Source organism: Pelophylax lessonae (genome assembly GCF_965119305.1).
Source record: "Pelophylax lessonae genome assembly, chromosome: 1".
NCBI classification, from domain to species: Eukaryota; Metazoa; Chordata; class Amphibia; order Anura; family Ranidae; genus Pelophylax; species Pelophylax lessonae.
In genome coordinates, this window is record NC_138768.1 from 66230853 (window position 1) to 66257765 (window position 26913).

At 43.0% G+C, this 26913-nt stretch overlaps 1 protein-coding gene across 2 annotated transcripts in view; it reads left to right on the forward strand.

The window, feature by feature from the left end:
* Nucleotides 1-7908: 7908 nt before the first annotated feature.
* MALT1 (MALT1 paracaspase) overlaps nucleotides 7909-26913 on the forward strand; it is a 214028-nt gene continuing 195023 nt past the window's right edge. For both annotated transcript variants that reach the window (XM_082252978.1, XM_082252979.1), the window contains exon 1: nucleotides 7909-8181. In XM_082252978.1, the coding sequence (XP_082109104.1) occupies nucleotides 8030-8181 (152 nt within the window). In that variant the 5' untranslated portion in view covers nucleotides 7909-8029. The remainder of the gene's footprint in view (nucleotides 8182-26913) is intronic.

Consider the following 26913-nt stretch of genomic DNA (forward strand, 5'->3'; position numbering starts at 1 on the left):
GTTCTCTATGCACACTACACAGTCCATAGCCTGTCTCAGAAGTGAGCAAGAGAGGGTGGCTTCGTCCCTACACGCCCCCTCCGAATTTATTAAGATATTTTCACTAGAAATACACTAGAATCATTATTAGCAGACACAAACATAACAGACAACCTACTGAATTAGACCCTTTTTAATGTTTTATTTTACAATTGTTTTAAAAAAAAATATGTTACAAATGTTTACAATTATTTTACATTTTTTTGTTTTAATTATTTAGTTCAATGTTTAATTTTCTTTTTCCAATTTGTTATTTCTTTTCACAGGACTGTGAAGCCTACAGCGCTGCGGGAGGGGGGGGGGCACAGTGAAAGAGGTGCACACAGGTAGGGGGGGGACACAGTGAAAGAGGTGCACACGGGTAGGGGGGGGGGCACAGTGAAAGAGGTGCACACGGGGTGGGGGGGCACAGTGAAAGAGGTGCACATGGGGTGGGGGGGCACAGTGAAAGAGGTGCACACGGGAAGTGGGGGGGTCAGAAGCAGGCAGAACAGGGAAGGGGATTGGTGTTGGAGAAGCAATTACAGCAATGATGCCCTGTGTCTGTGTCTCTCCCTGCAGCAGCTGAAAGCTGGCAGAAGTTGGAGAAACTGACTTTTAGCTGCTGCAGAGAGTTGTACAGGGCTTCCTTCTGTAATTGCCCCTCCGCCCGACCGCACTGATTCCCCATGCCTGCAGGAGGACTGGTGGTCCCCCCCCCATCAGCGGCCCTGAATACATTGGTATCATGGATAGGGATGAGCTTCAAGTTCGACTTGAACATTGGCTGTTCGCTCGTTCGTCAAATGACGAACAAATGTGCTTCTTTGCGGGAAATTTGAGCACCCGCATCCATAATGCACTGCGTGTTAACAACCAATGTTGATGTATGGATGCACCCGGTGAAAGGGGTCCAATGGCGGCTCCAATATGTGGACTTTAGGATTCCTCCACTACACCTTCTCCAACTCGTAAATGTGGCTGGTAATAATATTCTCTAGTGTAGCTCCCCCATGGTGGAAAAAAATAAGGTGCCAAAAGTGCATTATCCTTAAAAAAAAAACTTTATTAAAAATAAAAACACACTTACATGGCAGAGGAGGAACTAAGCACAAACAATGGTTTCAAGATGCAAAAATGTGGCCGCCTGCAGTGCGGACCCCGTGGCGTGGCGTGGCATGACGGCGTGGCTGCTCCCCCCGACGCGTTTCTCCTTATCAGGCGTCAGCTGGGACTGGAGCACAGTCCACGTATTGGAGCCACCATTGGACACCTTTCACCGGGAGCATCCATACATTAACATTGGTTCATGTCAACCCTCTTCAAACTTCTGGTAAGAAGTTTGCACTAACACTTGGGTGATCTTTTACTTTATTCACATGTGGAAAGTGTTTGTTCACGATTAAGGCTCACATTGCAACGCTATATGGTAAGGGGCTATTCCCTCTACTTCACATAAGGATATACTCAGGGGAGGACTGAGAAGGGAGGCAGGGTGGCAATCGCCCCCCCCCCCCCGGGCTGCTCTGATGGCGGGTAAAAAGGCCACACTCAGGACTGGATTAATGTAGGGACCAGACACTGTATACAGCTGCCGGTCGCCACTACACAATGTTATATTTGCAGAGCTGCAGTGGAGCGGTATGAGTGTGCAGAGTACGCTCCTGCACCCGCCGGCAAAATACTAACAGTCACTTCCCTGTTAGGCAGAGTGATCTCCGCCCAACAGAAGCTTCCTAGGTCACTCGAGCGCAGGAGAAATACTGTTTTTCTAGCTTCCTAGGCCTTGTCTGGCGTGATTAATGTATTTTTGTTAAACCTCCTTTGTTGCTATTAACATTAAATTATGTTACCACATTGCATCATGTTTGTCTTGCTTCATAACAATCAATATCCATTATAAAACCAGGTAGCCATGGATGGTGAGCTGATTTGGTGGCTCAATGGGCCACTTGACTGTACTTGTCCCCCAGGCCTAAGGCTGCCAGCCCTCCCCTGGATATACTGATTCATTGATGACTGGATTGAAGATCTCCTGATTTATTGAAGTTCATTCTTGGTTGTTTTGGGATCAGTGTGATCCGAGAACTTTATTCACCCTACATGTGTTATGGATAACATGCCTTTTTATATGTTTATTTTTACACTATATTTTCTTTACACCTTTATTTAAAGGTTTTTCATATTGTGTGGGAATCATCAACAATTCGGATTATTTAGATGTGAATTTATTTCCATTCGGTATCTATTGGTCAGTTCAGTACATATCAGCAGTGCATTATATATCTATATATATATATATATATATATATATATAAATATATATATTATAATAAAACCCCCCCAAAATCCACATCATGTCTGAAAGGCCGACAAGGAGAGGCAGACGCTCACAGGCCACGAAAAGAGGGCAAGCAGCCTCTGTGTCCACAGTGAAAAGTGGTGGTCACAGTCGACATGGTGCATCCTCTGCAGGCAGGACACGCCCGTCCTTTATTTCCAGTGCTGGCCGTGTTATTCAGCTACAACATGTAGAAGAATTGATGGAGTGGATAAATAAGCCTCCCTCATCCTCCTCGTCCTCTGTCACCCACGCTCACACTAGTTTGCCTTCAACCGCAGCTGCCAAAGTGACCCGTTCCACAGGCTCCTTCTCCACAGCTACTCCTTCTGTCACTCCACCATCATGCATGGAGGAGTCACCTGAACTATTCGATCATAGTGTCATTGACATGCTGTTGGAGGATTTGCAGCAATTTGAAAGCTGTGAGGTTCGCAGGTTGATGAAGGGAATACCGTGAGCCTAGAGAGAGGGGGTGACAGTGACAGACAAGAAACTAGCAGTCATGTTCCCACAGCTGCAGCATACTGCCAAGTTTGCTCCAGTGACGAGGAGGGAGTTTGGAGTCGTTATCATGTGGAATACTGCCCTGTGGCCCAGTTTCTGAAAGGAGGGGATCATGCTCTGCTTCAGTATGTCACAGTACATGTTGGCATTCATGGTTCCCTCAATGAACTGTAGCTCCCCAGTGCCGGCAGCACTCATGCAGCCCCACACCATGACACTCCCACCACCATGCTTGACTGTAGGCAAGACACACTTGTCTTTGTACTCCTCACCTGGTTACTGCCACAGGCGTCTGACACCATCTGAACCAAATAAGTTTATCTTGGTCTCAGACCACAGGACATGTTTCCAGTAATCCATGTCCTTAGTCTGCTTGTCTTCAGCAAACTGTTTGCGGGCTTTCTTGTGCATCATCTTTAGAAGAGGCTTCCTTCTGGGACGACAGCCATGCAGACCAATTTGATGCAGTGTATGGCGTATGGTCTGAGCACTGCCAGGCTGACCCCCCCACCCCTTCAACCTCTGCAGCAATGCTGGCAGCACGCATACGTCTATTTCCCAAAGACAACCTCTGGATATGACGCTGAGCATGTGCACTCAACTTCTTTGGTCGACCATGGTGAGGCCTGTTCTGAGTGGAACCTTTCCTGTTAAACCACTGTATGGTCTTGGTCACCATGCTGCAGGTCAGTTTCAGGGTCTTGGCAATCTTCTTACAGCCTGGGCCATCTTTATGTAGAGCAACAATTATTTTTTTCAGATCCTCTGAGAGTTCTTTGCCATGAGGTGCATGTTAAACTTCTAGGGACCAGTATGAGAGAGTGAGAGAGATAACACTAAATTTAACACATCTGTTCCCCATTCACACCTGAGACCTTGTAACACTAACGAGTTACATAACACCGGGGAGGGAAAACGGCTAATTGGGTTCAATTTGGACATTTTCACACAAGGGTGTACTCACTTTTGTTGCCAGCAGTTTAGACATTAATGGCTGTGTGTTGAGTTATTTTTTGGGGACAGCAAATTTACACTATTATACAAACTGTACACTCACTACTTTACATGGAAGGAAAGTGTCATTTCTTCAGTGTTGTCACATGAAAAGATAGAATAAAATATTTACAAAAATGTTAGGGGTGTACTCACTTTTGTAAGATACTGTATATAGTTACAAAAAAGTGCAGAGCTCTCCTTCAATAAAGTGCATTCAAATTATAGTGCATAAATAAATATCTGAAAAACAGTAAAATCATCTATATATAATAAATGTGTATATATATATATATATATATATATATATATATATATATATATACCAATACACATACATATTTCCACGGTGCCACTTATAACACTGCAAAGCGCATATAGATATACTTTAACCACTTAAGGAGCAGGACTATTTCTGACACTTGTTGTTTACAAGTTAAAATCAGTATATTTTGCTATAAAATTACTTAGAACCCCCAAACATTCTATATTTTTTTTTTTTTTAGCAGAGACCCTAGGGAATAAAATGGAGATCATTGCAATGCTTTATATCACACTGTATTTGCGCAGCGGTCTTACAAACGCAATTTTTTGGGAAAAAATACAATTTTTTAAATTAAAAAATAGAAAAACAGTAAAGTTAGCCCAATTTATATCTATAATGTGAAAGATAATGTTACGCCGAGTAAATAGATACCCAACATGTCATGCTTCAAAATTGCACACGCTCGTGGAATGGCGACAAACATTGGTCCTTAAAAATCTCCATAGGCGACGCTTTTAAAAAATTTAAAGATTACCAGTTTAGAGTTACAGAGGAGTTCCAGGGCTAGAATTATTGCTCTTGCTCTAATGATTGCGGCAATACCTCACGTGTGTGGTTTGAACACCGTTTACATATGTGGGAGCGACTTGCGTATGCGTTCGCTTCTGCACGCAAGCTCGGAGAGATGGGCGCCTTACTTTTTTTTTTTCTTATTTATTTTATTTTTTTTTTTTACACTATCCCTTTAAAAAAATGTTTTTTTAGCACTTTTATTCCTATTACAAGGAATGTAAAAATCCCTTGTAATAGAAATAAGCATGACAGGTCCTCTTTAATGTGAGATCTGTGGGTCAAAAAGACCTCAGATCTCACATCTACAATTAAAAGCAAAAAAAGGGATTTCTTTTCAGCAAGAAAAAAAATGGGTCCTTTAAGGCTGTTGGGCGGAAACGACTTATGCCTGTCCTCCAAGGCCATAGAGTCAAGTGGGGGCCATCTTGCCCTCACTTGACTTCCTGCCTGGGACTGCAATGGACCGGATTCTTTTCCCCGCTACCGACAGCTCCGATAAGCTGGGTAAACGGCCGGGAGGCTGCGGGATGGGGGGGCACCTCTCCCGCCGCCCATAAAAGTGATCCCATGGCGAATCTGCCACTGGGACCACTTTTACGTGAAAGAGGACCGCCGGCCGCGTAAGAGAATACCGGGGTTATGGCAGCTATCTGCTTCCCATAACACTGGTATTGAATGTCAAAGTACCAATGTAAAAGTGCCACGGGCGATCCAGAAGTAGTTAATTAGTAAGGTCCATTCAAGCAGGTGAGAAGACACCCAAAGGTGGGGGGAAGGGCACTTTGGTGATCAGAGCCAATTACTGAAGAGTTTCTGGTGCGTTGCACTTTTTTTCATGGACATTGAATCATTTATTGATGGATTGTATATCTAAAGAAAAGATGGACTCACTGCACAAATACGGTGTGACATAAAGTATTGCAATGATCTCCATTTTATTCTCTAGGGTCTCTGCTAAAAAATATATAATGTTTAGGGGTTCTAAGTAATGTTCTAGCAAAAAATACTGATTTTAACTTGCAAACAACAAGTGCCAGAAATAGGCCTAGCCCTTAAGTGGGTAAAGGAGATCTATATGCGCTTTGCAGTGTTATAAGTGGCACCGTGATAATATATATATATATATATATATATATATATATATGTATATACAGTGCATTGCGAAAGTATTCGGCCCCCTTTGAACTTTTCGACCTTTTGCCACATTTCAGGCTTCAAACATAAATATATAAAACTGTAATTTTTTTTGAAGAATCAACAAGTGGGACACGATCATGAAGTGGAATGACATTTTTTGGATATTTCGAACTCTGTTAACAAATAAAAAACTGAAAAATTGGTCGTGCAAAATTATTCAGCCCCCTTAAGTTAATACTTTGTAGCGCCACCTTTTGCTGTGATTACAGCTGTAAGTCGCTTGGGGTATGTCTCTATCAATTTTGCATGTCGAGAGACTGAAATTTTTGCCCATTCCTCCTTGCAAAACAGCTCGAGCTCAGTGAGGTTGGATGGAGAGCGTTTGTGAACAGCAGTTTTCAATTTTTTCCACAGATTCTCGATTGGATTCAGGTCTGGACTTTGACTCGGCCATTCTAACACCTGGATATGTTTATTTGTGAACCATTCCATTGTAGATTTTGCTTTATGTTTTGGATCATTGTCTTGTTGGAAGACAAATCTCCGTCCCAGTCTTGGGTCTTTTGCAGACTCCATCAGGTTTTCTTCCAGAATGGTCCTGTATTTGGCTCCATCCATCTTCCCATCAATTTTAACCATCTTCCCTGTCCCTGCTGAAGAAAAGCAGGCCCAAACCATGATGCTGCCACCACCATGTTTGACAGTGGGGGTGGTGTGTTCAGGGTGATGAGCTGTGTTGCTTTTATGCCAAACATAACGTTTTGCATTGTTGCCAAAAAGTTTGATTTTGGTTTCATCTGACCAGAGCACCTTCTTCCACATGTTTGGTGTCTCCCAGGTGGCTTGTGGCAAACTTTAAACCACACTTTTTATGGATATCTTTAAGAAATGGCTTTCTTCTTGCCACTCTTCCATAAAGGCCAGATTTGTGCAGTATACGACTGATTGTTGTCCTATGGACAGAGTCTCCCACCTCAGCTGTAGATCTCTGCAGTTCATCCAGAGTGATCATGGGCCTCTTGGCTGCATCTCTGATCAGTCTTCTCCTTGTATGAGCTGAAAGTTTAGAGGGACGGCCAGGTCTTCGTAGATTTGCAGTGGTCTGATACTCCTTCCATTTCAATATTATCGCTTGCACAGTGCTCCTTGGGATGTTTAAAGCTTGGGAAATCTTTTTGTATCCAAATCCGGCTTTAAACTTCTCCACAACAGTATCTCGGACCTGCCTGGTGTGTTCCTTGTTCTTCATGATGCTCTCTGCGCTTTAAACGGACCTCTGAGACTATCACAGTGCAGGTGCATTTATACGGAGACTTGATTACACACAGGTGGATTCTATTTATCATCATTAGTCATTTAGGTCAACATTGGATCATTCAGAGATCCTCACTGAACTTATGGAGAGAGCTTGCTGCACTGAAAGTAAAGGGGCTGAATAATTTTGCCCGCCCAATTTTTCAGTTTTTTATTTGTTAACAAAGTTTGAAATATCCAATAAATTTCGTTCCACTTCATGATTGTGTCCCACTTGTTGTTGATTCTTCACAAAAAAATTACAGTTTTATATCTTTATGTTTGAAGCCTGAAATGTGGCAAAAGGTCGAAAAGTTCAAGGGGGCCAAATACTTTTGCAATGTACTGTATATATATATATATATATATATATATATATATAGATTATATAATAATACATTTATTATATATAGATGGTTTTTACACTGTTTTCAGATATTTATTTATGCACTATAATTTGAACACACTTTATTGAAGGAGAGTGCTGCACTTTTTTTGTGACTACTCGTCTGTATTGTTGTAAGTGAACTAATATGACTACCTTCACCTTTTTTCATAATTATATTGTTCAAACCTTGACACAGGCAAGAGAAATGTCTATTCTCATAAACATGTAATAATAATAAAAAAAGAAGGGATGTGTCACAATTTACGCATACAGGAGATAAGAGGGAAACAAGTCATGCTGTACAAAAGGGACTTCCCTGAACTCTTGCAGAGTCCTATGAGACACACGCAGACTTCTTTCACTTTAACAGGTCACAAGTGAAAGCAACGTCGCCGCGTCTCCAGAAGATGGCGCAAGGCAGCAAACACGGAGCGTATGTGAAAGACACAGAAAGCAGGAAGGAGTTTTAAGGAAATAAGCTAATGAGCTACCTGAGTGTTTTAGCTCTACAGAGATGTCTGACACTCAGCAGTTTTATTCACTCAATATTCATTTATTACAAGAGCCCACTCTGCAAAAAGTCTGCGAGCTGCTAGACCAGACCAGCGACCGAGGATGGAGGAAGCTTGCCTTGGCCATCTCCAAAAACAGTCGCTTCAAGTTAAGGTAAGAGTACGTCATGTGTCTGGGAAGGTTCTCGCTTATCCATGTCATGGTATAGCTAGTAGTGGTTTGGACGTGAACTGAAGAAGTGGTTTGGAGGAGTTACGAAACGTCTTCAATGTTATGGAACAAGTCCAGCTGAATAGGACTGATGTCTACTAGATATACGGCTTATCTTACGACTTACACACTATAAGATTTTCTGAAGACTTTTTCCTTTAGACTTACCAAAAACATATAATATGAGGTCAAACCTAAACACTTTCAATTTGTATGCAATCAGGCAGGCCCTTGCACTACATAGAAAAGGTAAATCTGAAGGAAATCTAACCACAAACGTTGGATAGTGTGTATCCAGCTTAAGGGGCGTCCAGCTGGAGATGCAGCACCGTGTGAGCGTGCTTGACAATAGAAAAGAAAGACTCTCAAAACATGTGTTAGTGTGTGTATACAACAGATCACATATCATGGCTTGGAGGCTTAAGAAGTGGCATGGAGGAGCTACGAAACGTCTTCAACCTTATAGAACGAGAAGTGAATAGGACTGACCACCACTAGATATAGTGCTTATGTTAGGAGTAAAAGGCATCCAGCGGGGGATGCAGAGCAAAAGAGGCAGCACTGTGCTGACATAATGTTAAAGAGAGAATCTTAGAACATGTGTTGGTGTGTGTATACAACAGATCATGTATCACGGCTTGGAGGCTTAAGAAGTGGCTTGGAGGAGCTACGAAATGTCTTCAACGAGTCCAAGTGAATAGGACTGACCACCACTAGATATAGTGCTTATGTTAGGAGTAAGAGGCATCCAGCGGGGGGATGCAGAGCAGAAGAGGCAGCACTGTGCTCAGGGCCGCTGATAGGGGGGGGGACCACCAGCGCTCTTGTAGGGGGCCTGAGCACACAGGGGGGTCCACACAGAGAGGGGAATTAGTGATGGACAACAAATACAGAAATCTTCCTCCAGCACCAGAATCTGATCTGTCCCTCTCCCTGCTATCAGCTTTTATCTGTTGAGAAAGAGACAGTTGTCCCTCACTAATCCCCCTCCCTTGTGTGGTCCCCCTCCCAGCACTTATCTCTGCTCAGGAGTTTATTTGTAAATTGTAACTTTGTTTCTCTCTCTCTGTCTCTCTGATCACTGAGCTCCAACTGCCCAGCCTGTATATTTTTCTCATCTAATCTTCTTTTTTATTTAACATAGTTTTTTTTTTAGATTTAGCAGGAATTATGCGAGTTATGTTATATTTGTGTCTGATAATAGTGATTTTGTTGTAATTTTAGCTAAATATATCTTTAATATTTTCTTGGGGAGGCCCTGCCAGGTAGTCTGTATGGGGCCCCGCGATTTCTAACAGCAGCCCTGACTGTGCTGACATAATGTTAAAGAGAGAATCTCAGAACATCTGTTGGTGTGTGTATACAACAGATCATGTATCACGGCTTGGAGGCTTAAGAAGTGGCATGGAGGAGCTACGAAACGTCTTCAACCTTATAGAATGGGTCCAAGTGAATAGGACTGACTACCACTAGATTTAGTGCTTATGTTAGGAGTAAGAGGCGTCCAGCGGTGGACGCAGAGCAGAAGAGGCAGCACTGTGCTGACATAATGTTAAAGAGAGAATCTCAGAACATCTGTTGGTGTGTGTACAACAGATCACATATCACCTGCACACCAGAACGTGCCATAACCGCTTGTCTATCGGAGCATTTTCACACATCTATTGAAATTTGCGATTTTTTTTTGTTAGAAACTACCGTATTTTTTCATGTATAAGACGCCCCCCATGTATAAGACGCCCCCCATGTTTAAGACGCCCCCACTTTTCCAACCCAAAACTTAAGAAATCAATATATTAAACAAAACAGGACACATGTTTTGGAAACATTTATATTTAGTAATTACCAGTATTGCAGGTAACGTTTACATAATCATACTACGATGTTATGCGGCCTCTGTTGCATCACTGTTCTCTTCTTCATCAGTTTCAATTTCCTCAACTGCTATTCCCATGCTCTTTTGCATAGCTAATTACATTGTTTAAATTTTGCAGAGTAAGACAATCGCATACCAGTATTAATAATTTTTTTTATTTTGTGACATCTGGGCTCAGAACGTCCTCTCTGTGCACTCTCCACCTCCAACGGGATCGCATCTGCACACTCTCCACCTTTACGGCATCAGCTGATGTCCAAAGCTCGCGATTGGAGGAAGCCTCTTTGACGGCTTATGAGCAGCTACGCGCACCCGCGCGGCTCTCTATTCTGCTGACTGACCGTGTATAAGACGCCCCTCGATTTTCAGCGTAAGGCCTCTTAGACACGATACTCCTGTTTGAGCATCTTCTTTTTCAGCCGTAAATTTGTCTCATTGAAATGCGCACATTTTCGCGCATATGCGTTTTTTTTTGCGTTTTTGTGAAATATGCAAATTAGCATTTTTCAGATCAACAGTATGTTCGTGTGCGTTCATTTGTGCGCAATTGCGCGCATTTGCGCACATTAGGCGTAAATTACTGTCCAAAAATGCAGATTTTTCTGTTTTGTTCTTACTGAAGAATGCACGGCACTCATTTACTCATTTACGCCCCTGTGTGCATGGGCCCATTACAATTAATGGGCTGTATTTTAGCTTAGAAAAAAAAAGCTGTACTGAGCTTTTTTAAGCTGCAGTGTGCAAGAGGCCTAACGATTTTAGCAAAAAAAAAGTAGTGTCTTATACACGAAAAAATACTGTACCTTATAAACCCTCCTAAAATATATATATACATATATATTTTCTGAAAAGCAGATACCCTGGAGAATAAAATGGAGGCAGTTGCAATTATTTATGCCACTCAATATTTATCAAACATATATTTTCAGGAAAAATACATTTAAATGCACTCACATTTTTAACACAAACACAATAACATACCCAATTTTTTGGTAAAATTTAAAAGAAGGGGTTGCGTTGCGTAAATAGATGCCAAATATATCAAAAATATATTTCCAGATATTTATCAAACCTATATTTTCAGTAAAAGTACACCTAAATGCACTCAAATTTTTAGCACAAATAAACACAATAACATACCCAATTTTTTGGGTAAAATTTAAAAGAAGGAGTTGCATTGAGTAAATAGATGTCAAACATTTTCAGATATTTATCAAACATATATTTTCAGGACAAAATATACTAAAATACATTACAATGCACTAAAAAATTTAGTGCATACAAACACAATAGTATGCCTATTTTTTTTGGGTAAAATATAAAAGATGAGGTTGCATCCAGTAAATAGGCACCAAACATATCAAAAATATATTTACAGATATTTATCAAACATATATTTTCAGGAAAAATACACCTAAATGCACTCACATTTTTAGCACAAATAAACACAATAACATACCCAATTGTTTGGTAAAATTTAAATGAAGGGGTAATAGATGCCAAACATATCAAAAATATATTTCCAGATATTTATCAAACCTATTTTTTCAGCAAAAAATACACTAAAATACATTACAATGCACTAAAACATTTAGTGCAAACAAACACAATGGTATGCCTACTTTTTGGGGTAAAATATAAAAGATGAGGTTGCATCGAGTAAAAAGACACCAAACATATCAAAAATATATTTCCAGATATTTATCAAATATATATTTTCAGGGTAAAAAAAATACACTAAAGTGCCCCCACATTTTTAGTGCAAACAAACAAACAAACACAATATTACACCCAATTTTTGGTAGAATATAAAAGAAGGGCTTGATATTGATAATATATATATATAATAATTGAAATTGATATCAAACATATCATATTTTTAGATATTTATCAAACATATATTTTCAGGAAAAACGACACTTAAAAACAATAAAATGCACTCAGATTTTTTACCTTTTTTTTTTCTTTACTACTATTGCTATCACAAGAAAGTATGAGCAGGTGACAGGTCCTCTTTATGGAGACACCAGTGGTCTATTTGATCCCCAATGTCTCCTCTGAAATCACTAGGTGGGGGAAACCACATGTGATTTGTACAGAAATCACATCGCATTCCTGTTCAGATCACATGTGGTTCTTTGCCTTGCGATTTAGCCCTATCTCTTTGTATGGGCCCAAATCGCACTGCAAAGGTATTGGTTTCAGGTATCGGAGCATTTGCTCATGCAAATGCTTAGTATCGGCACGCATACTGATACTGGTATCGGTGCAACCCATTATGATATGCATGTACAATGCATTATGTTTGGAGTAATTGGGAGTTTTTTTGCAGCAAATTATGGATATGCTTGTATATTCACAAAAAAAGTCTCTGAAATCTAAATCTAAAATATGTATTATTTACTACATGCAAGGGGATGGATTTACTAAATGTAATGGGGTGGATTTACTAAATGTAATGGGGTGGATTTACTAAAGGCACATTGACTATGCACTTTTGCAGGTGCAGTTGCTCCAGATCTTAGTAAATGAGGTAACGCTTCACTTTACAAAGAATACCCAATCACATGCAAGGAAAAAAAAACAGCATTTTTGCTTGCACGTGATTGGATGATTAAAAGGCCATCAGAGCTCCCCCTCATTTACTAAGCTCTGCAGCAATTGCACAGTATATTTCCCTTTAGTAAATCAGCCCCATAGACTGAATGTTTTGCAAGTGTAGCTGCTTCAGAGCTTAGTAAATGAGGGGAAGTTCTGCTGACTTCCATCATCCAATCATATGCAAACCAAAATTTGGGATTTTCTTTTACTTTCATTTTCAATGATAATGGTAAACAGGACAAACATAGAGGGAGCATCTCTTTAGGCTCCATGTACACGGGACGTTGTTAGAAGTCCCTTTGAATGCTGGAATTTTTAGGACGTTTGAAACGTCCGTTCGGTCGCGTTTGTACCCGCGTTTAGCGGCGTTTGCGGGCGTTTGCGTTTAGAAGCGTTCCTAGAGGTCAAAAAAATGATTCCCCTTTAAAATGTAAAAACGCGAACTCTAAACGCGGGTCATCGCGTTTGGACGCGTTCGAACGCGTTCAGACGCGTTCGGACGCGTTTGTGCGTTTGAAACGCCGGGAAACACACGTTCGAACGCAAATAATTGCGTTTTAAAAACAGTCCCTGAACGCAGCTGCCTGCAAATGACTGTAAACAACCTGGTGTACATGGACAGATAAGATAAAATGTAGATGGGTTCAGGGGCTTCTGAAAAAAACGCCCAACTGCTCCTAAACGGCCATTTCTAGCGTCCCGTGTACATGGAGCCTTAATGGGGACACTGACAGCAATAAAAACTGACAGCAATAAAAAAAATAAGTTTTTCCTCTAGTTAGCAACCCCCAGTGATTTCCATATTTAGGCTTCTATGCATTCCTGTTGAGAGAACTGAGGCAGAGACTACTCAAAACTGCCTAATATATTTTTATATTCCTTAACCTCCCTGACGGTATGATTCTTTCGGATTTTCGGTGCTGAAAGCGGTACAATTATTTTGCATGTAATTCTTGAGAATGAGCAGCCCAAACCAACTATTTACATATGATTTATTTTTTTACTGTGGGTTCTTCTTTATAACATCTCGGGTATGATAAAGTTTGAAACACAAAATCATAAATTTTAATATAATAAAAAACTATAAATAAGTTAAAGTATTATGTATGTATGTATACATATATATATATATATATATATATATATATATACTGTGTATATATATATATATATATATATATATATATATATATATATATATATTATATATACACACACACATATATATACATATATATATATATATATATATATATATACGTATATATATATCTATATATATAGATATATATATATATATAGATATATATACATAAAAAGTACAGTAAAACTGCAGGAAAGGGCACTGGGGGGCAATGTAATGTGAATTTATTTTATTTTAAATGGTATCAGTGTGTTTGGTGTGTTTTACATTTGAATTTGCCGCCGGTTCCACCCCCCGTTTGAACGTCACGTCGCTGGAGACGGAAGCCGGGGCACGGAGAGGATCGGGAGGAAGATCCGCCGCCGCATACCGCCCGCATCGATGGATCCCGGTGACAAGGTAAGTAACCTCTTTTTCAGGATCCAGCGATGCTTCTGGCGGTACCCCGAGTGTGGCTCAGGGTTACCGCTTTTGGCTCTGAAATGTAACCCCGAGCCACGCTCGGGAATACCGCTAAGAGGGTTAACCACTTCTGGACCGGAAGGATTTGTCCCCTTAATGACAAGGCCATTTTATGTGATTCGGCACTGCGTTACTTTAACTGACAACTGCGTGGTCATTTGACATTGTACCCAAATAAAATTGGTATCCTTCTTTCCCCACAAATAAAGCTTTCTTTTGGTGGTATTTGATCACCTGTGCGATTTTTTATTTTTGCGCTATAAACATAAATAAAGCAACAGTTCTGAAAAAAAACTATATTTTTCACATTCTGCTATATAACATCCCCCCCCCCCCCCCCAAAAAAAAAAAAAAATGTTTTTTCATTATTTTAGACCAATTTGTATTCTGCTACATATCTTTGGTAAAAAAAAAAACAAACGCAATAAGCGTATTTTTTATCGGTTATCGCGTCAAACTAGGGGAAAGATTTATGTCATTTTTATTTTTTTTATTTTTTTTACCAGTAATGGCGGCGATCTGTGATTTTTAGCAGGACTGCGACATTGCGGCAGACAGATTGGACCCCTGACTGACATTTTTGACACTTTTGGGGGGACCAGTGACATTACTACAGTAATCAGTGCTAAATGATATGCACTGTTACTGTAATAATGACACTGGCAGGGAAGGGGTTAACCCAGGGGCGATTAAAGGGTTAATTGTGAGCCTAGGGGGTGTTTTCTAACTGAATGGGGGAAGGACTTGTGGAATCAACACAGAGACCTCAAATCCTATATAGAAGGATCATAGGCGCTCTGTGTTCATTCCAGAGAGAACAACGGTCTGCTGTGTTTACAACAGGTGACCATCGTTCTCTCTCCACGGGGAGCGATCGCGAGTGCCGGCCCCACGGATCGGCATCCTTGCTGCCTAATGGGGGAGGGCGATTGCCCCAGGAGCGCTCCCGCGAACTGACGTACCTATAAGTGCCGTGCCAGTCTGCCGCAGTATATCTGCAATGAGCGGTCGGCAAGTGGTTAAATACTGCATGCCTGGACCACTACTTCATTACCGCATGCATTTAATGATTTATTTCCTTCTGTGAACTAAGATTAACGCCTTTTCATGCAGTTTTATTTAAATACTGCAAAACACCATCATGATTTGGCAATTTGAGGATCGCATATTTAGGGAAAATGCGTTCGGACACCTAAATACCGCATGCAATATGCTTTAGTGAATGGAGCCCATTGACACTAAAACTGGTCATACACTAGTAGAATTTTGTTTAAACTTATTTTTATTTGGAACTTTTGATGAATTTCGTAATTGTTAGTGGGATCACCAACTTTTTCTTGAATGAATTGATTTCATACAGTTGATCAGCAGTCACAGCGATCACATGATGGGGAGCCCGTCCCTGACCAGATGCTGTGGGTGACTGCGAGAGTCTGCATGTGGGGGGCATGTGATTGAACAAGCTCCCAGCACAATCGCATACTGCACGTGTTATGCCATCATTTGACGGCACCACTAATGAACCTAGACCTCACTTCTGGGAATCACAGCACCAATGTAGGGAAAGGCTGGCATATTGCATAACATCATCACACCAAAATGTTTCTTAACCACTTGCTGACCGGGCCATAGCCGAATGACGGCTACTGTGCGGTCGGCTTATTCTGGGGGGGGCATACAATGACGTCCTCCCAGAATCACGCTTCCCGCGCACATGGAAGTGTCCGTGTTTGCTGGGTCCTGGGGATCCGGCGCATCACGGATCGTGGTAAAGGGCCAATGACAGTGGCCCTTTACCACGTGATCGCTCCGTCCAATGACGGAGCGATCACTTGTAGACAAACCGGCGCATGTCCGGTTAATTTCTCTCCTCGTACACTCTACACAACGATCGGTACAGTGTGCGAAGAGAGGAGAGAAACTGCAGCTGCAGCCATCCTCTGCCTCTTCCATACCTAAAGTATGCCCATCCGTACCTCATCCATGCCACATCCATGCCTGAACTGTGCCATATCCATGCCTCATCTGTGCCACATCCATGCCTCATCTATGCCCATCCGTGCAACATCTGTGTCCACCTATACCACATCGGTGCTCATCCATGCCCACCTATACCACATCCGTGCTCATCCATGCCACATCAGTGCTCATTCATGCCACGTCAGTGCTCATCAATGCCACATCAGTGCTCATTCGTGCCGCATCCATGCCATGTCAGTGCTCATCCGTGCCACATAAATGCCAAATCTGTGCCACATCAGTGCTCATCCGTACTACATCAGTGCTCATCTGTGCCACAGCTATGCCACGTCAGTGCTCATCCGCGCCACATCCATGCCACATCAGTGCTCATCTGTGCCACGTCAGCGCTCATCTGTGCCACATGCATGCCACATCAGTGCTCATCCGTGCCACATCAGTGCTCATCTGTGCCACATCCATGCCACATCAGTGCTCATTCATGCCACATCTGTGCCACATCAGTGCTCATCCATGCCACATAAGTGCCACTACAGTGCATATCAGTGCCCTACAGTGCCTCACAAAATTGTAATGGGAAGTCAGAAAATGACGATGCTCCCTGAATGTTGGGCCTCTGTATGTGGATAGGCTGTGTAAAAGTGTCACACATGTGGTATCGCTATACTCAGGAGGAGTAGCAGAATGTATTTTGGGGTGTCATGTTTGCTATGTACATGCTATGTGTTAGAAATATTTTATAAATGGACAACTTTGTGAAAAATAATATGCGTTTTCATTTTCTTTCCACATTTTCCAAAAACTTGTAGAAAAAAATTACATGTTCAAAAGACTCATTATGCCTCCTAGATTATGTGTTGGGGTGTTTGCTTTCCAAAATTAGGTCATTTTGTGGGCGTTTCCATTGTCCTGGTGCTCCAGGGCCTTCAAAAGTGTGATAGGTTGTCAGGAAATTATATGTGTAATTTATGCTCCTAGAACACCTGGAGGTGCTACTTGGATGTTGGGCCTCTGTATGTGGTCAGGCTGGGAAAAAGTCCAACACGTGGTATCGCCATACTAGTAGCAGAATGTATTTTGGGGTGTAGTTGCAAGTATGCATATACTGTGTGTGAGAAATAACTTGACTCGCCATGCCTCTTACTAAATACATTGGAATGTCTACTTTCCTAAAAGGGGTCATTTGGGGGGTATTTGTACTTTCCTGGCTTGTTAGGGTCTCAAGAAATTAGATAGGCCGTCAGTACATCAGGTGTGATCAATTTTCAATGATTGGCACCATAGCTTGTAGACCAAAAAGTGTTTACTTATTTGGGTTATTTTTACTAAAGATATGTAGCAGTATAAATTTTGGTCAAAATTTATGAAGAAAAATTACTAAATTTGCAAAATTTTAAAATCGAAACGAAGAAAAATGCATTTTTTTACAAAATTTTCAGGTTTTTTTTTTCATTTATAGCGCAAAAAATAAAAAAAACAATTAAGATTAAATACCACCAAAAGAAAGCTCTGTTTGTGAGAAAAAAAGGACAAAAATTTCATATGGGTACAGTGCTGCATGACTGAGTAATTGTCATTCAAAATGTGAGAGCACTGAAAGCTGAAAATTGGTCTGGTTAGGAAGGGGGTTTAAGTGCCCAGTCGGTAAGTGGTTAAAATCCATAAACATCCTCTACCTAAAAGAGAAGTATGGGGAGTTTTTTCTCATACATACCCAGCTGGATGCAGCACCACGCCGATGCTGCATCTCTCCCCCTCCAGCTCTAAGGGTCTATTCACACCTGAGTGTATCGTTTTCAGGCATTTTTCGGGCGTTTTTCAGGCGTTTTTTCGGGCAACTTTCAGGTGTTTTTTGCAGGTGTTTGGAAGCAGGCATTGACATCTAACAAAGACGCTTGTAATCAGCCACTTTTTTCAGCTTCAGGCGACAAAACACTGAAAAATGTTCAGGTGTGAACAGGGCCTGAGGCTCCGTTCACATATTGGCATCTCAGATCATGGGCAGAATCGCCACGATTCTGCCTGTGATCCCGAATCTTTGCAAATCACGGGACGCCCGTGCGATTCCCGTGGCCTGTAATGGCACCCCCAAACGCGGTGCAATTTTGCCGTAATTGTCGCCCAATGAATGGTGGAAAAATCATGCAAGCACAATCGTGTGACCCCTTTCGCCCAAAAAAAGTACAAGAACTTCTTTTGGGCGACAGCTGTCCCGTGATTCTGTTTGCGTGATTTTACCGCGATTCGTTGGGCGACAATTGTGGCAAAATTGTGCCATGTTTGGGGTGCCATTGCAAGTCGAGGGAATCGCACGGGTGTCCTGAAATTTGCAATGATTCGGGTTAGCGGGCAGAATTGTGGCAATTCTGCCCATGATCCGAGGCGCCAATATGTGAACAGAGCCTAACATTGAGAACTGAGCGATCAAACACCGACAATTGCTCGACTCTCAGGACTCCAAGAGCAGAGAGCTGGTGACTGTCAGTCGCCGCTGTTTGCTCTGAAACCCCCCCCCTCACTGGAGCACAGGGCTGTGGAGGGAGCGGGAGGGGCCGGCTCAGGTTAAATGTGTGCCTAGGGAGTGCTTACTAACAGTATGGGAGGTGCTTTTACTATGGGAAGGCAGAGATCTGTGTCCCTGCTTTAGGAGCACAAGATCACAACCTTCCCTTCTCACAGGAAGGCAATCTGCCTTGTTTACATATGTAGACCACCGTTTTGCCTGTGTCAGTAACGATTAGCGGGTCTCGGCCAGTAGCGGAGCCAGAGGGCTAGCTGGGGTGGCAATTGCCACCCCAGACAAAGTCCTTGCCCCCCCTGTTGCCATCCCGCTGAAAACATTACACTATTTGATTTAGGGCTGAAACAACTAATCGACGAAATCGATAATAATCGATAATGAAAGTCGTTGTCAACGATTGTCATTATCGATTAGTTGCTCCGTCGATTAGTTGCGCTGCGTTCTGGACTTTCCCCACCTGTCAGCGCCGTCTCCTCTGTAAAGCCGCCGGCTGCACACACTGTGTCTCAGAGCTTGGCGCTTACGTGACCACCCCTCTCTCCTCCTTTCCTCTCCGCCTTCTTGCTGACGTCAGTGAGGGAGTGAATCAGATCGAGGGAGGAGAGAGAGGAGAAAAGCAGCAGCCGATCACGTGAGTGCCGAGCTGCCCCTTACAGCGATATAGCTGTACAGCGCCCATGCAAGAATCAATGCAGCGCGCCAAAAAACAGAATATATCCCGGTACTTATCCCGATAAAATAGTTAATATTGCTTATAAAGTGCAATATTATAATAGAAAAATAAGTGAATAAAAACGTCCGTATAGCACATATAGTGGGTCTTTCTATGCTACCTATTTTATATCTCTGGGTGACATGAATGTTTTTATTCACTTATTTTTCTGTTATAATATTGCACTTTATAAGGAATATTAACTATTTTATCTGGATAAGCGTTTATTATATTATTTAATTAAAAAAAAAAGTTTTGGTATAAAAGTACTGGGAGCATTATGTGCCCTGCAAGTGTTACTTTCAATGATTTTATTCCCAAACAGTGCCCCATCTCTGGTGTTGCCGGGAGGGAATACCTTGCCACCCCCTTTGCCACCCCTGTTTTAAAAGTCTAGCTCCGCCACTGGTCCTGGCAGGCATTGTGTCTGCTGGAACTGCTGATTGGCTCCTGCTGTGTTTAATCACAGCAGGAGCGGGTCGCCGGTGTGTAGCTTTTAGAGGCATGTACCACTGAGCCTGTACTGGGCTCCATCAGTCCAGCAGTTCATGTCACCTCTCTCCCAGTGACACATCCCATGGTTTGCATGGGATACAAGAAACACTTTCTCTCTCTCTCTAACCTCTGTGCATGCTCTCTTCTTCTCCAGGGACCCCGGTTGGGCTCCTATTATCCCCCCCCCCCCCCCCCCCAAGGGATGATCCCTCCAGCTACATTTTGGCAGAATTTTCTCAGGCAGATCTTAGTTGACCTGTAGGGGGCGGTGAGCTGGCTGAAAATGGCAGAATTGTAAGGTTACATTGACACTTGTGCGACTTAAAAATCATGTGATTTGCATTGCGACTTTAACCTCCCTGGCGGTAATCCTGAGTGTTGCTCGGGGTTCATTTTCAGTACCAAAAGCTGTAACCCCGAGCCACACTCTGGATTACCCTGTAGTGATACTTGTCCCTGCTATCCCCTGATGTCCTCCCATTGTGTCCCCTGGCCGATGCCGGGTTCCTTTACCTGCGAGCACCGCAACGCAGGGGGGCGAAACCCGGCGGAAATTTAAAAACAAAACACACATATACACATTGTAATACATTGTATTCTGTCAGGATTACATTACTGTGTGAAACCATTTCACCTCCGTTTTGTCCCTAGTGATTTGTCCAGTGCCCTGCCTGCACTTTTAGTCCTGGTTCACACTACCGCGACTTGTCAGGCGACTGGTCAGCCTGACAAGTTGCGGTCCATTCTGTGCTATGGGAACCGTTCTAATTGGAGCGACTCAAGTCGCTCTGACTTAGAAAAAAAGTTCCTGTACTACTTCGGGGCGACATCGGAGCGACTTGCATTGACTTCCATTATGTGAAGTCCGTGCAAGTCGCGATGAAGTCGCAGTGCACACGACTTCACAGGTCGCCCCCGAAGTCGGATCGCCATAGTGTGAACCGACACTTACTGTTCTATCTGCCTGGAAACTTGAGAACGTCCATGGTGTCCAAAAAGCGTTCCTTTAGGTCAAAAACAGTTTTATGCTAGAAAACAGCAATAGTGGATTGGAGTTACTTGAAGAATTTGATGATAGTGATTCATGGGGAAATTCGTCATCAGACACTGAAAGTGACGAAAGCGACAATTCTGCGACTAAGCTCAGCGATGTGAGAACTTGGTGCTCTGTTGACTGTGGTACAGATCAGGCAGCCCCCCAAGATTCCCATTTATTGGAGCATCTGGTATGAAAGTAGACATTGAACAAGACAGCCCCCTGGCTGAGGCAGCGCCCCCAAGATTCCCATCTACTGGAGCATCTGGTATGAAAGTAGACATTGAACACGACAGCACCTTGGCATACTTCCAATTATTTCTGACCGATGAGGTTATTGAAAAAATAGTTACTGAGACAAACCGGTACAAATAGCAACAATTAGCTACTCTGCTTTGGAAGTTTTCAAGAAGCAGAAAGTGGGAACCACTGACCAAAGAGGATATTTGGAAATTTCTGGGCCTAATAATACTTCAGGCAGTGGTGGGGAAACCCCTGCAGAAGTGGTATTGGACAACTAATACATTACTCGCCACTCCATTCTTTGGCACGGTCATACAGTTTTTCCCTGATCATGAAATATGTACACTTCAAAAACAACAAAGAATTTGATGAAACTACTCATCCTGCACCAAAACGAAAGAAAATTTGGGAAGTATCTTAAATGATTCTAAAGAATTTCCAACAGAGCTATGTGCCAGAAAGAGATATCAGCATAGATGAAAGTCTAATGGCCTACAAGGGAAGGCTCAGCTGCATGGAACCGAACGGTTCGGCTCGCTTTTGTGCTTTTCCACTGCTGGTACCGCATGGTATGGTGTAGGAACGGTTTGGTACGGTGCGGCACGGCGGCGCTTTTCCACTGCATGGAACCGAACGGTACGGCTCTCAAAAACAGTACAACCTCGATTGTGGTTCCAAGAGGTACCATACCGGTACCATATCCCACAATCCTTTGCATGCAGTCACTACTAGTCACTGATTGGTCAGAGAATCCCACCCACCCCGTTGTTATCCCACCCACTTAACTTTAGTACTACTTTAGTGGAAAAGCAAACCATACCATACCGAACCGTTCCAACACCGTACCATGCGGTACCAGCAGTGGAAAAGCAAACCGGGCCAAGCAGGGCCGAGTAGAGCAGAGCCGGTACTTGCAGTGGAAAAGTGCCAAAAGAGGGCACGATTTGCCATAAAATTCTACATGCTATGCAAATCGTCAACTGGCTACATTTGGAATTCAGTGATATACACTGGAAAAGGAACAAAGTTCAAGCCAAAATACAGCAACTATGGAATGGCGACATCTTCCGTTCTTTCACTCATTGAGCCATTGCTAAATCAGGGCTATTGCGTAACAACCGCCAACTTTTATACGTCTCCTGAACTTTATGACTTTCTTCTGCAAAACATAATAGATGCCTATGGAACCATTAGGGCTAACCGATGCAACATGCCGCCAACGTTTGGCAATAAGAAGCTGAAGACTGGAGAAATGGTTGCCTGGCAGAAAGGCAAAATGATGGCACTGCTATGGCGTGACAAGAAAGATGTGTGCCTATTGAGTACAGTTCATAATACCTCCACTGTTATGGTACACATGAAAGGTGAGAAAGAATTTGTGAAGCCACAAATAGTGATAGACTACTTGTGGTCTACCTGTCTGGTACTTGTGGTCCAGTCAGTTGATAGTAACTGGATAAACAACAGTGACAGAGAGCAAGAATAGCAGCCCCCAGCCTCTGTCCTCAAAGGGAAGCAGTTGAGTATTGGGACACCATGGGAGGTGTCGACAGAGCCGACCAAACAATGACATTCTACCCAGCAATAAGGAAACAGCAAAAGAAGTACTACAAAAAGATCTTCTTGAGCGATGCTTGTGGAATGCCTATATTCTGCTCAAAAAAAAAAGTGACAAGCCTGTGATTCATTCTGACTTCATTTGGAAAGTTGCTGAACGTATATTTGGGAACCACCAAACACCATCAATGGCTGTGAATAGAGCTGGACGTTGTGCTGTTGGCATTGTCAACCCGGAACGCCTGACTGGTCGACGTGGTCGTCACTTCATAGACTACATCCCACCAACGGACAAAAAGTCAGCACCTACAAGGATGAGCATGGTTTTTTGCTCGAAGCGAGATGGACTTTGTGCAGTTCCATGTTTCAAAATTTTTCATACCCGGGATGTTTGCTAAACCAATTGTCTAGTATTACAGTGATAACTAATATTGCATCCTTGGACAAATTTCAGTGTTTTTGATTTGATTACATTATTATTATATAATATAATTTATGATTTTGCGTTTCAAACTTTATCATACCCAGGATGTCTACTAGACTCTTGTTTGGACTGATTTAAGTGAGTTATTCCTAAGTGCCGGTTCACACTACCACAGCACGACTTCGGGGGCGACCTGTGAAGTCGCGTGCACCGCGACTTCGGCGCGACTTGCACGGTCTTCATATAATGAATGTCAATGCAAGTCGCTCTGATGTCGCACCAAAGTAGTACAGGAACTATTTTCTAAGTCAGAGCGACTTGAGTCATTCCTATTAGAACGGTTCCCGTAGCACAGAATGGACCGCGACTTGTCAGGCTGACCAGTCGCCTGACAAGTCGTGGTAGTGTGAATGGACACTAAGAATTACAGGCCTAAAATATAAAAACAACATATTTCCATGCAAAACTATGTACCGCTTTGACATTCAAAAATACTGACATAATCCGACCGCCAGGGAGGTTAAGGTGACACTTGATAGGACTTTGATGCGACTTTGGATGAGTGCAACTTGTGCAGAACAGAAAAATGTGTTTAGTTTCGTTTGGTTTCTTTATTTTATAACAAATTCCAAATTTTCAGAACGTTTGGAATTGGAGTTGGTCTAAAATTGATCGACCGATTCAAATTCTCTGTGAAGAATAGCTGGTCGTTAGGGAGTGGGCCGGGAAGTTGGCCACCACGATGAATGTAAACAGAATTGATGGCCGCCGTGTCCTTAAGCTCACAGTTGTGGGGAAGTGGCCCTTGTCCCCATCAACATGAGGGCAAGGTGCTTTGAGGGGGGGGGTTTAGAGCCATGTTGAGGGCATGTGGCCTAGTATGGTTCGAGGGGGGGCGCTCGCTCATCCCCCCCTTTCCTGACCTGCCAGGCTGCATGCCCTGTTAAGAGTCCAGTATGGATTTTGGGAGACCCCAAGCCGTGCTGTCTTTAAAATTTTGGCGTGGGGGGGGGGGGCCCACGCTGTTTTTTTTACTTTTTGTTCTTTGCCAGCATTCAAGTCACACAAAATTCTCACCCAAATCACATCTATATGATGCAGGTGCGACTTTCATGCGACTTTTGAAGGTTTACATTGAGGTCTGTGGACCTCAAGTCACATGAAAGTCAGACCAAGGTAGTGGAGGAACTACTTTGAAGTTGCAGCGACATATATGAACGGTACTCATAGGGAACCATGGGGTACAACTCGTCATGCGACTTTGGGATTCAAAGTTACATGACAAGTCGCACAAGTTTGAATGGGGCCTAACCCTTACAGCCTGGTTGCCCCTAGCTCTCAGGTCAATCTGAGGACACTGGAATCATACAATCAATGTTACATTTGGCACCTGGCTGGCTCAGCAACATGAGGAAATGAGCCACAACCGGGGCAAAACCGGCAGACACATTAACCCCTTGTAGGCACCTGCCTTCACTCTTTCCCTGAGCAGTGCCAGAGTCTAGCTCTTCAGGTGCATGCATGATCCATGCGTATTGCAGCTGTACAGCGTTGTCAGCGCAGAGGTGGAAATAGGGCCAGAAGGGAACAAGGTCACGGCCAGATATTACATAAGGATAATAAAGAGGAACTTCACTCTCCTAATCAACATTGAAATTTTTGTAATCCTCATGCAGCTAGCATTTGTAAACAGATGGGAAAGTATATCAAGTTTATATTCATTATTACTTCAGTTACTTACTGGCTTATTGCCTAGGCAAACAAATTCATACATCTCAGGAGTCTTCAGGAAGACATAACAAACATGTTATACTTACCTCCTCTGTGAAGCTGGTTTTGCACAGAGCAGCCCAAATCCTCCTCTTCTCGGGTCCCTCGTTGCTCCTGGCCCCTCCCTCCTATTGAGTGCCCCCACAGAAAGCAGCTTGCTATGTGGGCACCCGAGCCAATCTGCAGATCCGTGTGTCCATTCAGACACAGAGCTGCTTTTTCGGCCCCACCCTCTCTCTCCTGATTGGCTGGCTGATTTTGATTGACAGCCGTGGGAGTCAATGGTGCCGCAGCTGTGTCTAAGCCAATAAGGAGGGAGAGTCTCAGACGTCCGAGGTACTCGTGGACATCTCTGGATAGAGATGAGACTCAGGTAAGTAATAGGGGGGCTGAGGGAGGCTGCTGCAGACAGAAGGTTTTTTTTTTTTATCTTAATGCATAGAAATTATTAAGATAAAAAATGTTCTGACTTTACAACTCCTTGAAACAGTGTTTCAGCTGTGGAAAGAAAAATTAAAAGTCAGCAGCTACAAATACCTTTAATATAAAGACACTTACCTGTCCAGGGAGCTCGAGATGTCAGGACCCCAGCTGATTTTCAGATTGGCTGATGGATGCTACCGCCACCATTCATTCTAAGGGAGGCCGGCAGTGAAGGCTTTCTGCTTCACAGCAAGTTCCCTTCTGCGCATGCACGAAGCATGCTGCACATTCTAAATGGCTCGGGGGAAGGGGAAGGAGAAGGGGGACGGAACTTTGGAGGGCGCTGTCTCCCGGAAGTGGGGAAGCATACCTGTCAAAAACAGGTACCTGTCCCCCCCCCCCCCCGAAAGGTGCCAAATCCAAGAAACAGCGTCACAGGGGCTGTCCCTCGGAAGTGGGGAAGGGTACCTGTCAAAAACAAGTACCCATTCCCCCACCCCCTGAAAGGTGCCAAACCTGGCAATCAGCGCCACGGGGCCATCCCTCAAAAGTGGAGAAGGGTACCTGTCAAAAACAGGTACCAGTTCCCCCCTCCCCCCTGAAAGGTGCCAAATCTGGGAGACAGCGCCAAGGGGCCGTGCCTCGAAAGTGGGGAAGGGTACCTGTCAAAAAAGGTACGCGTTACCCCCCCCCCTCCCTCCGAAATGTGCCAAAAGTGGCACCGGAAGAGGGGGAGGAAGCAGATTAGCGGAAGTTTCACTTTTGGGTGGAACTCTGCTTTAAGGTCAGATGGATTCAAGGAAATAAATGCTATATGAATCATCTGCCCTTACTCAAGATGGCCAGGGGAGTGTTTTGCAAAGTGGTTTCTGTGCAAAATAAAGCCTGGAGACATGGATGGATGGGGGAGTTCCCTTTCAATATTAAAAATGAAAATAAATAGTGTTTTTGGTGCTCAGATGCAGTGATGATCCGCTTTAAAAAGAGCATACTTTTATTGTGCAGGGAGTATGGTAACCTGGAAAAACAGGTTTTTTTTTGTTTTTCCCCAGAGGACCACTTTATAAGATCGGTAACAGCGTAGCTTTTTTTAAAATTTTTTTATTTTTTTGTGCTTTGCCCCGCATGAAAACCCGAAACTGCTGACAGATCAGTTGAGTTTATAGGACAATAGTCAAGTAGGTTAGTGTTCCATAGAACCCAATGTCAGTGTATTCTTACAAAGAATGGAAGTTACGGTTCCCCATTCCCCAATCAGCATCAAACTGTGCTAAAAAATATAATCTTTATTGCTGGCTGGGGAAAACTAACTCCAATTGTAGAGGAAAATAAAATATTAATACATAAGTATGATAGATTTTAGCCCTGCTTCTTATAATGGCTGCACTGGGTAAAGGGCATATGTCCTTTATGCAGGGGAGGACTGGGGCA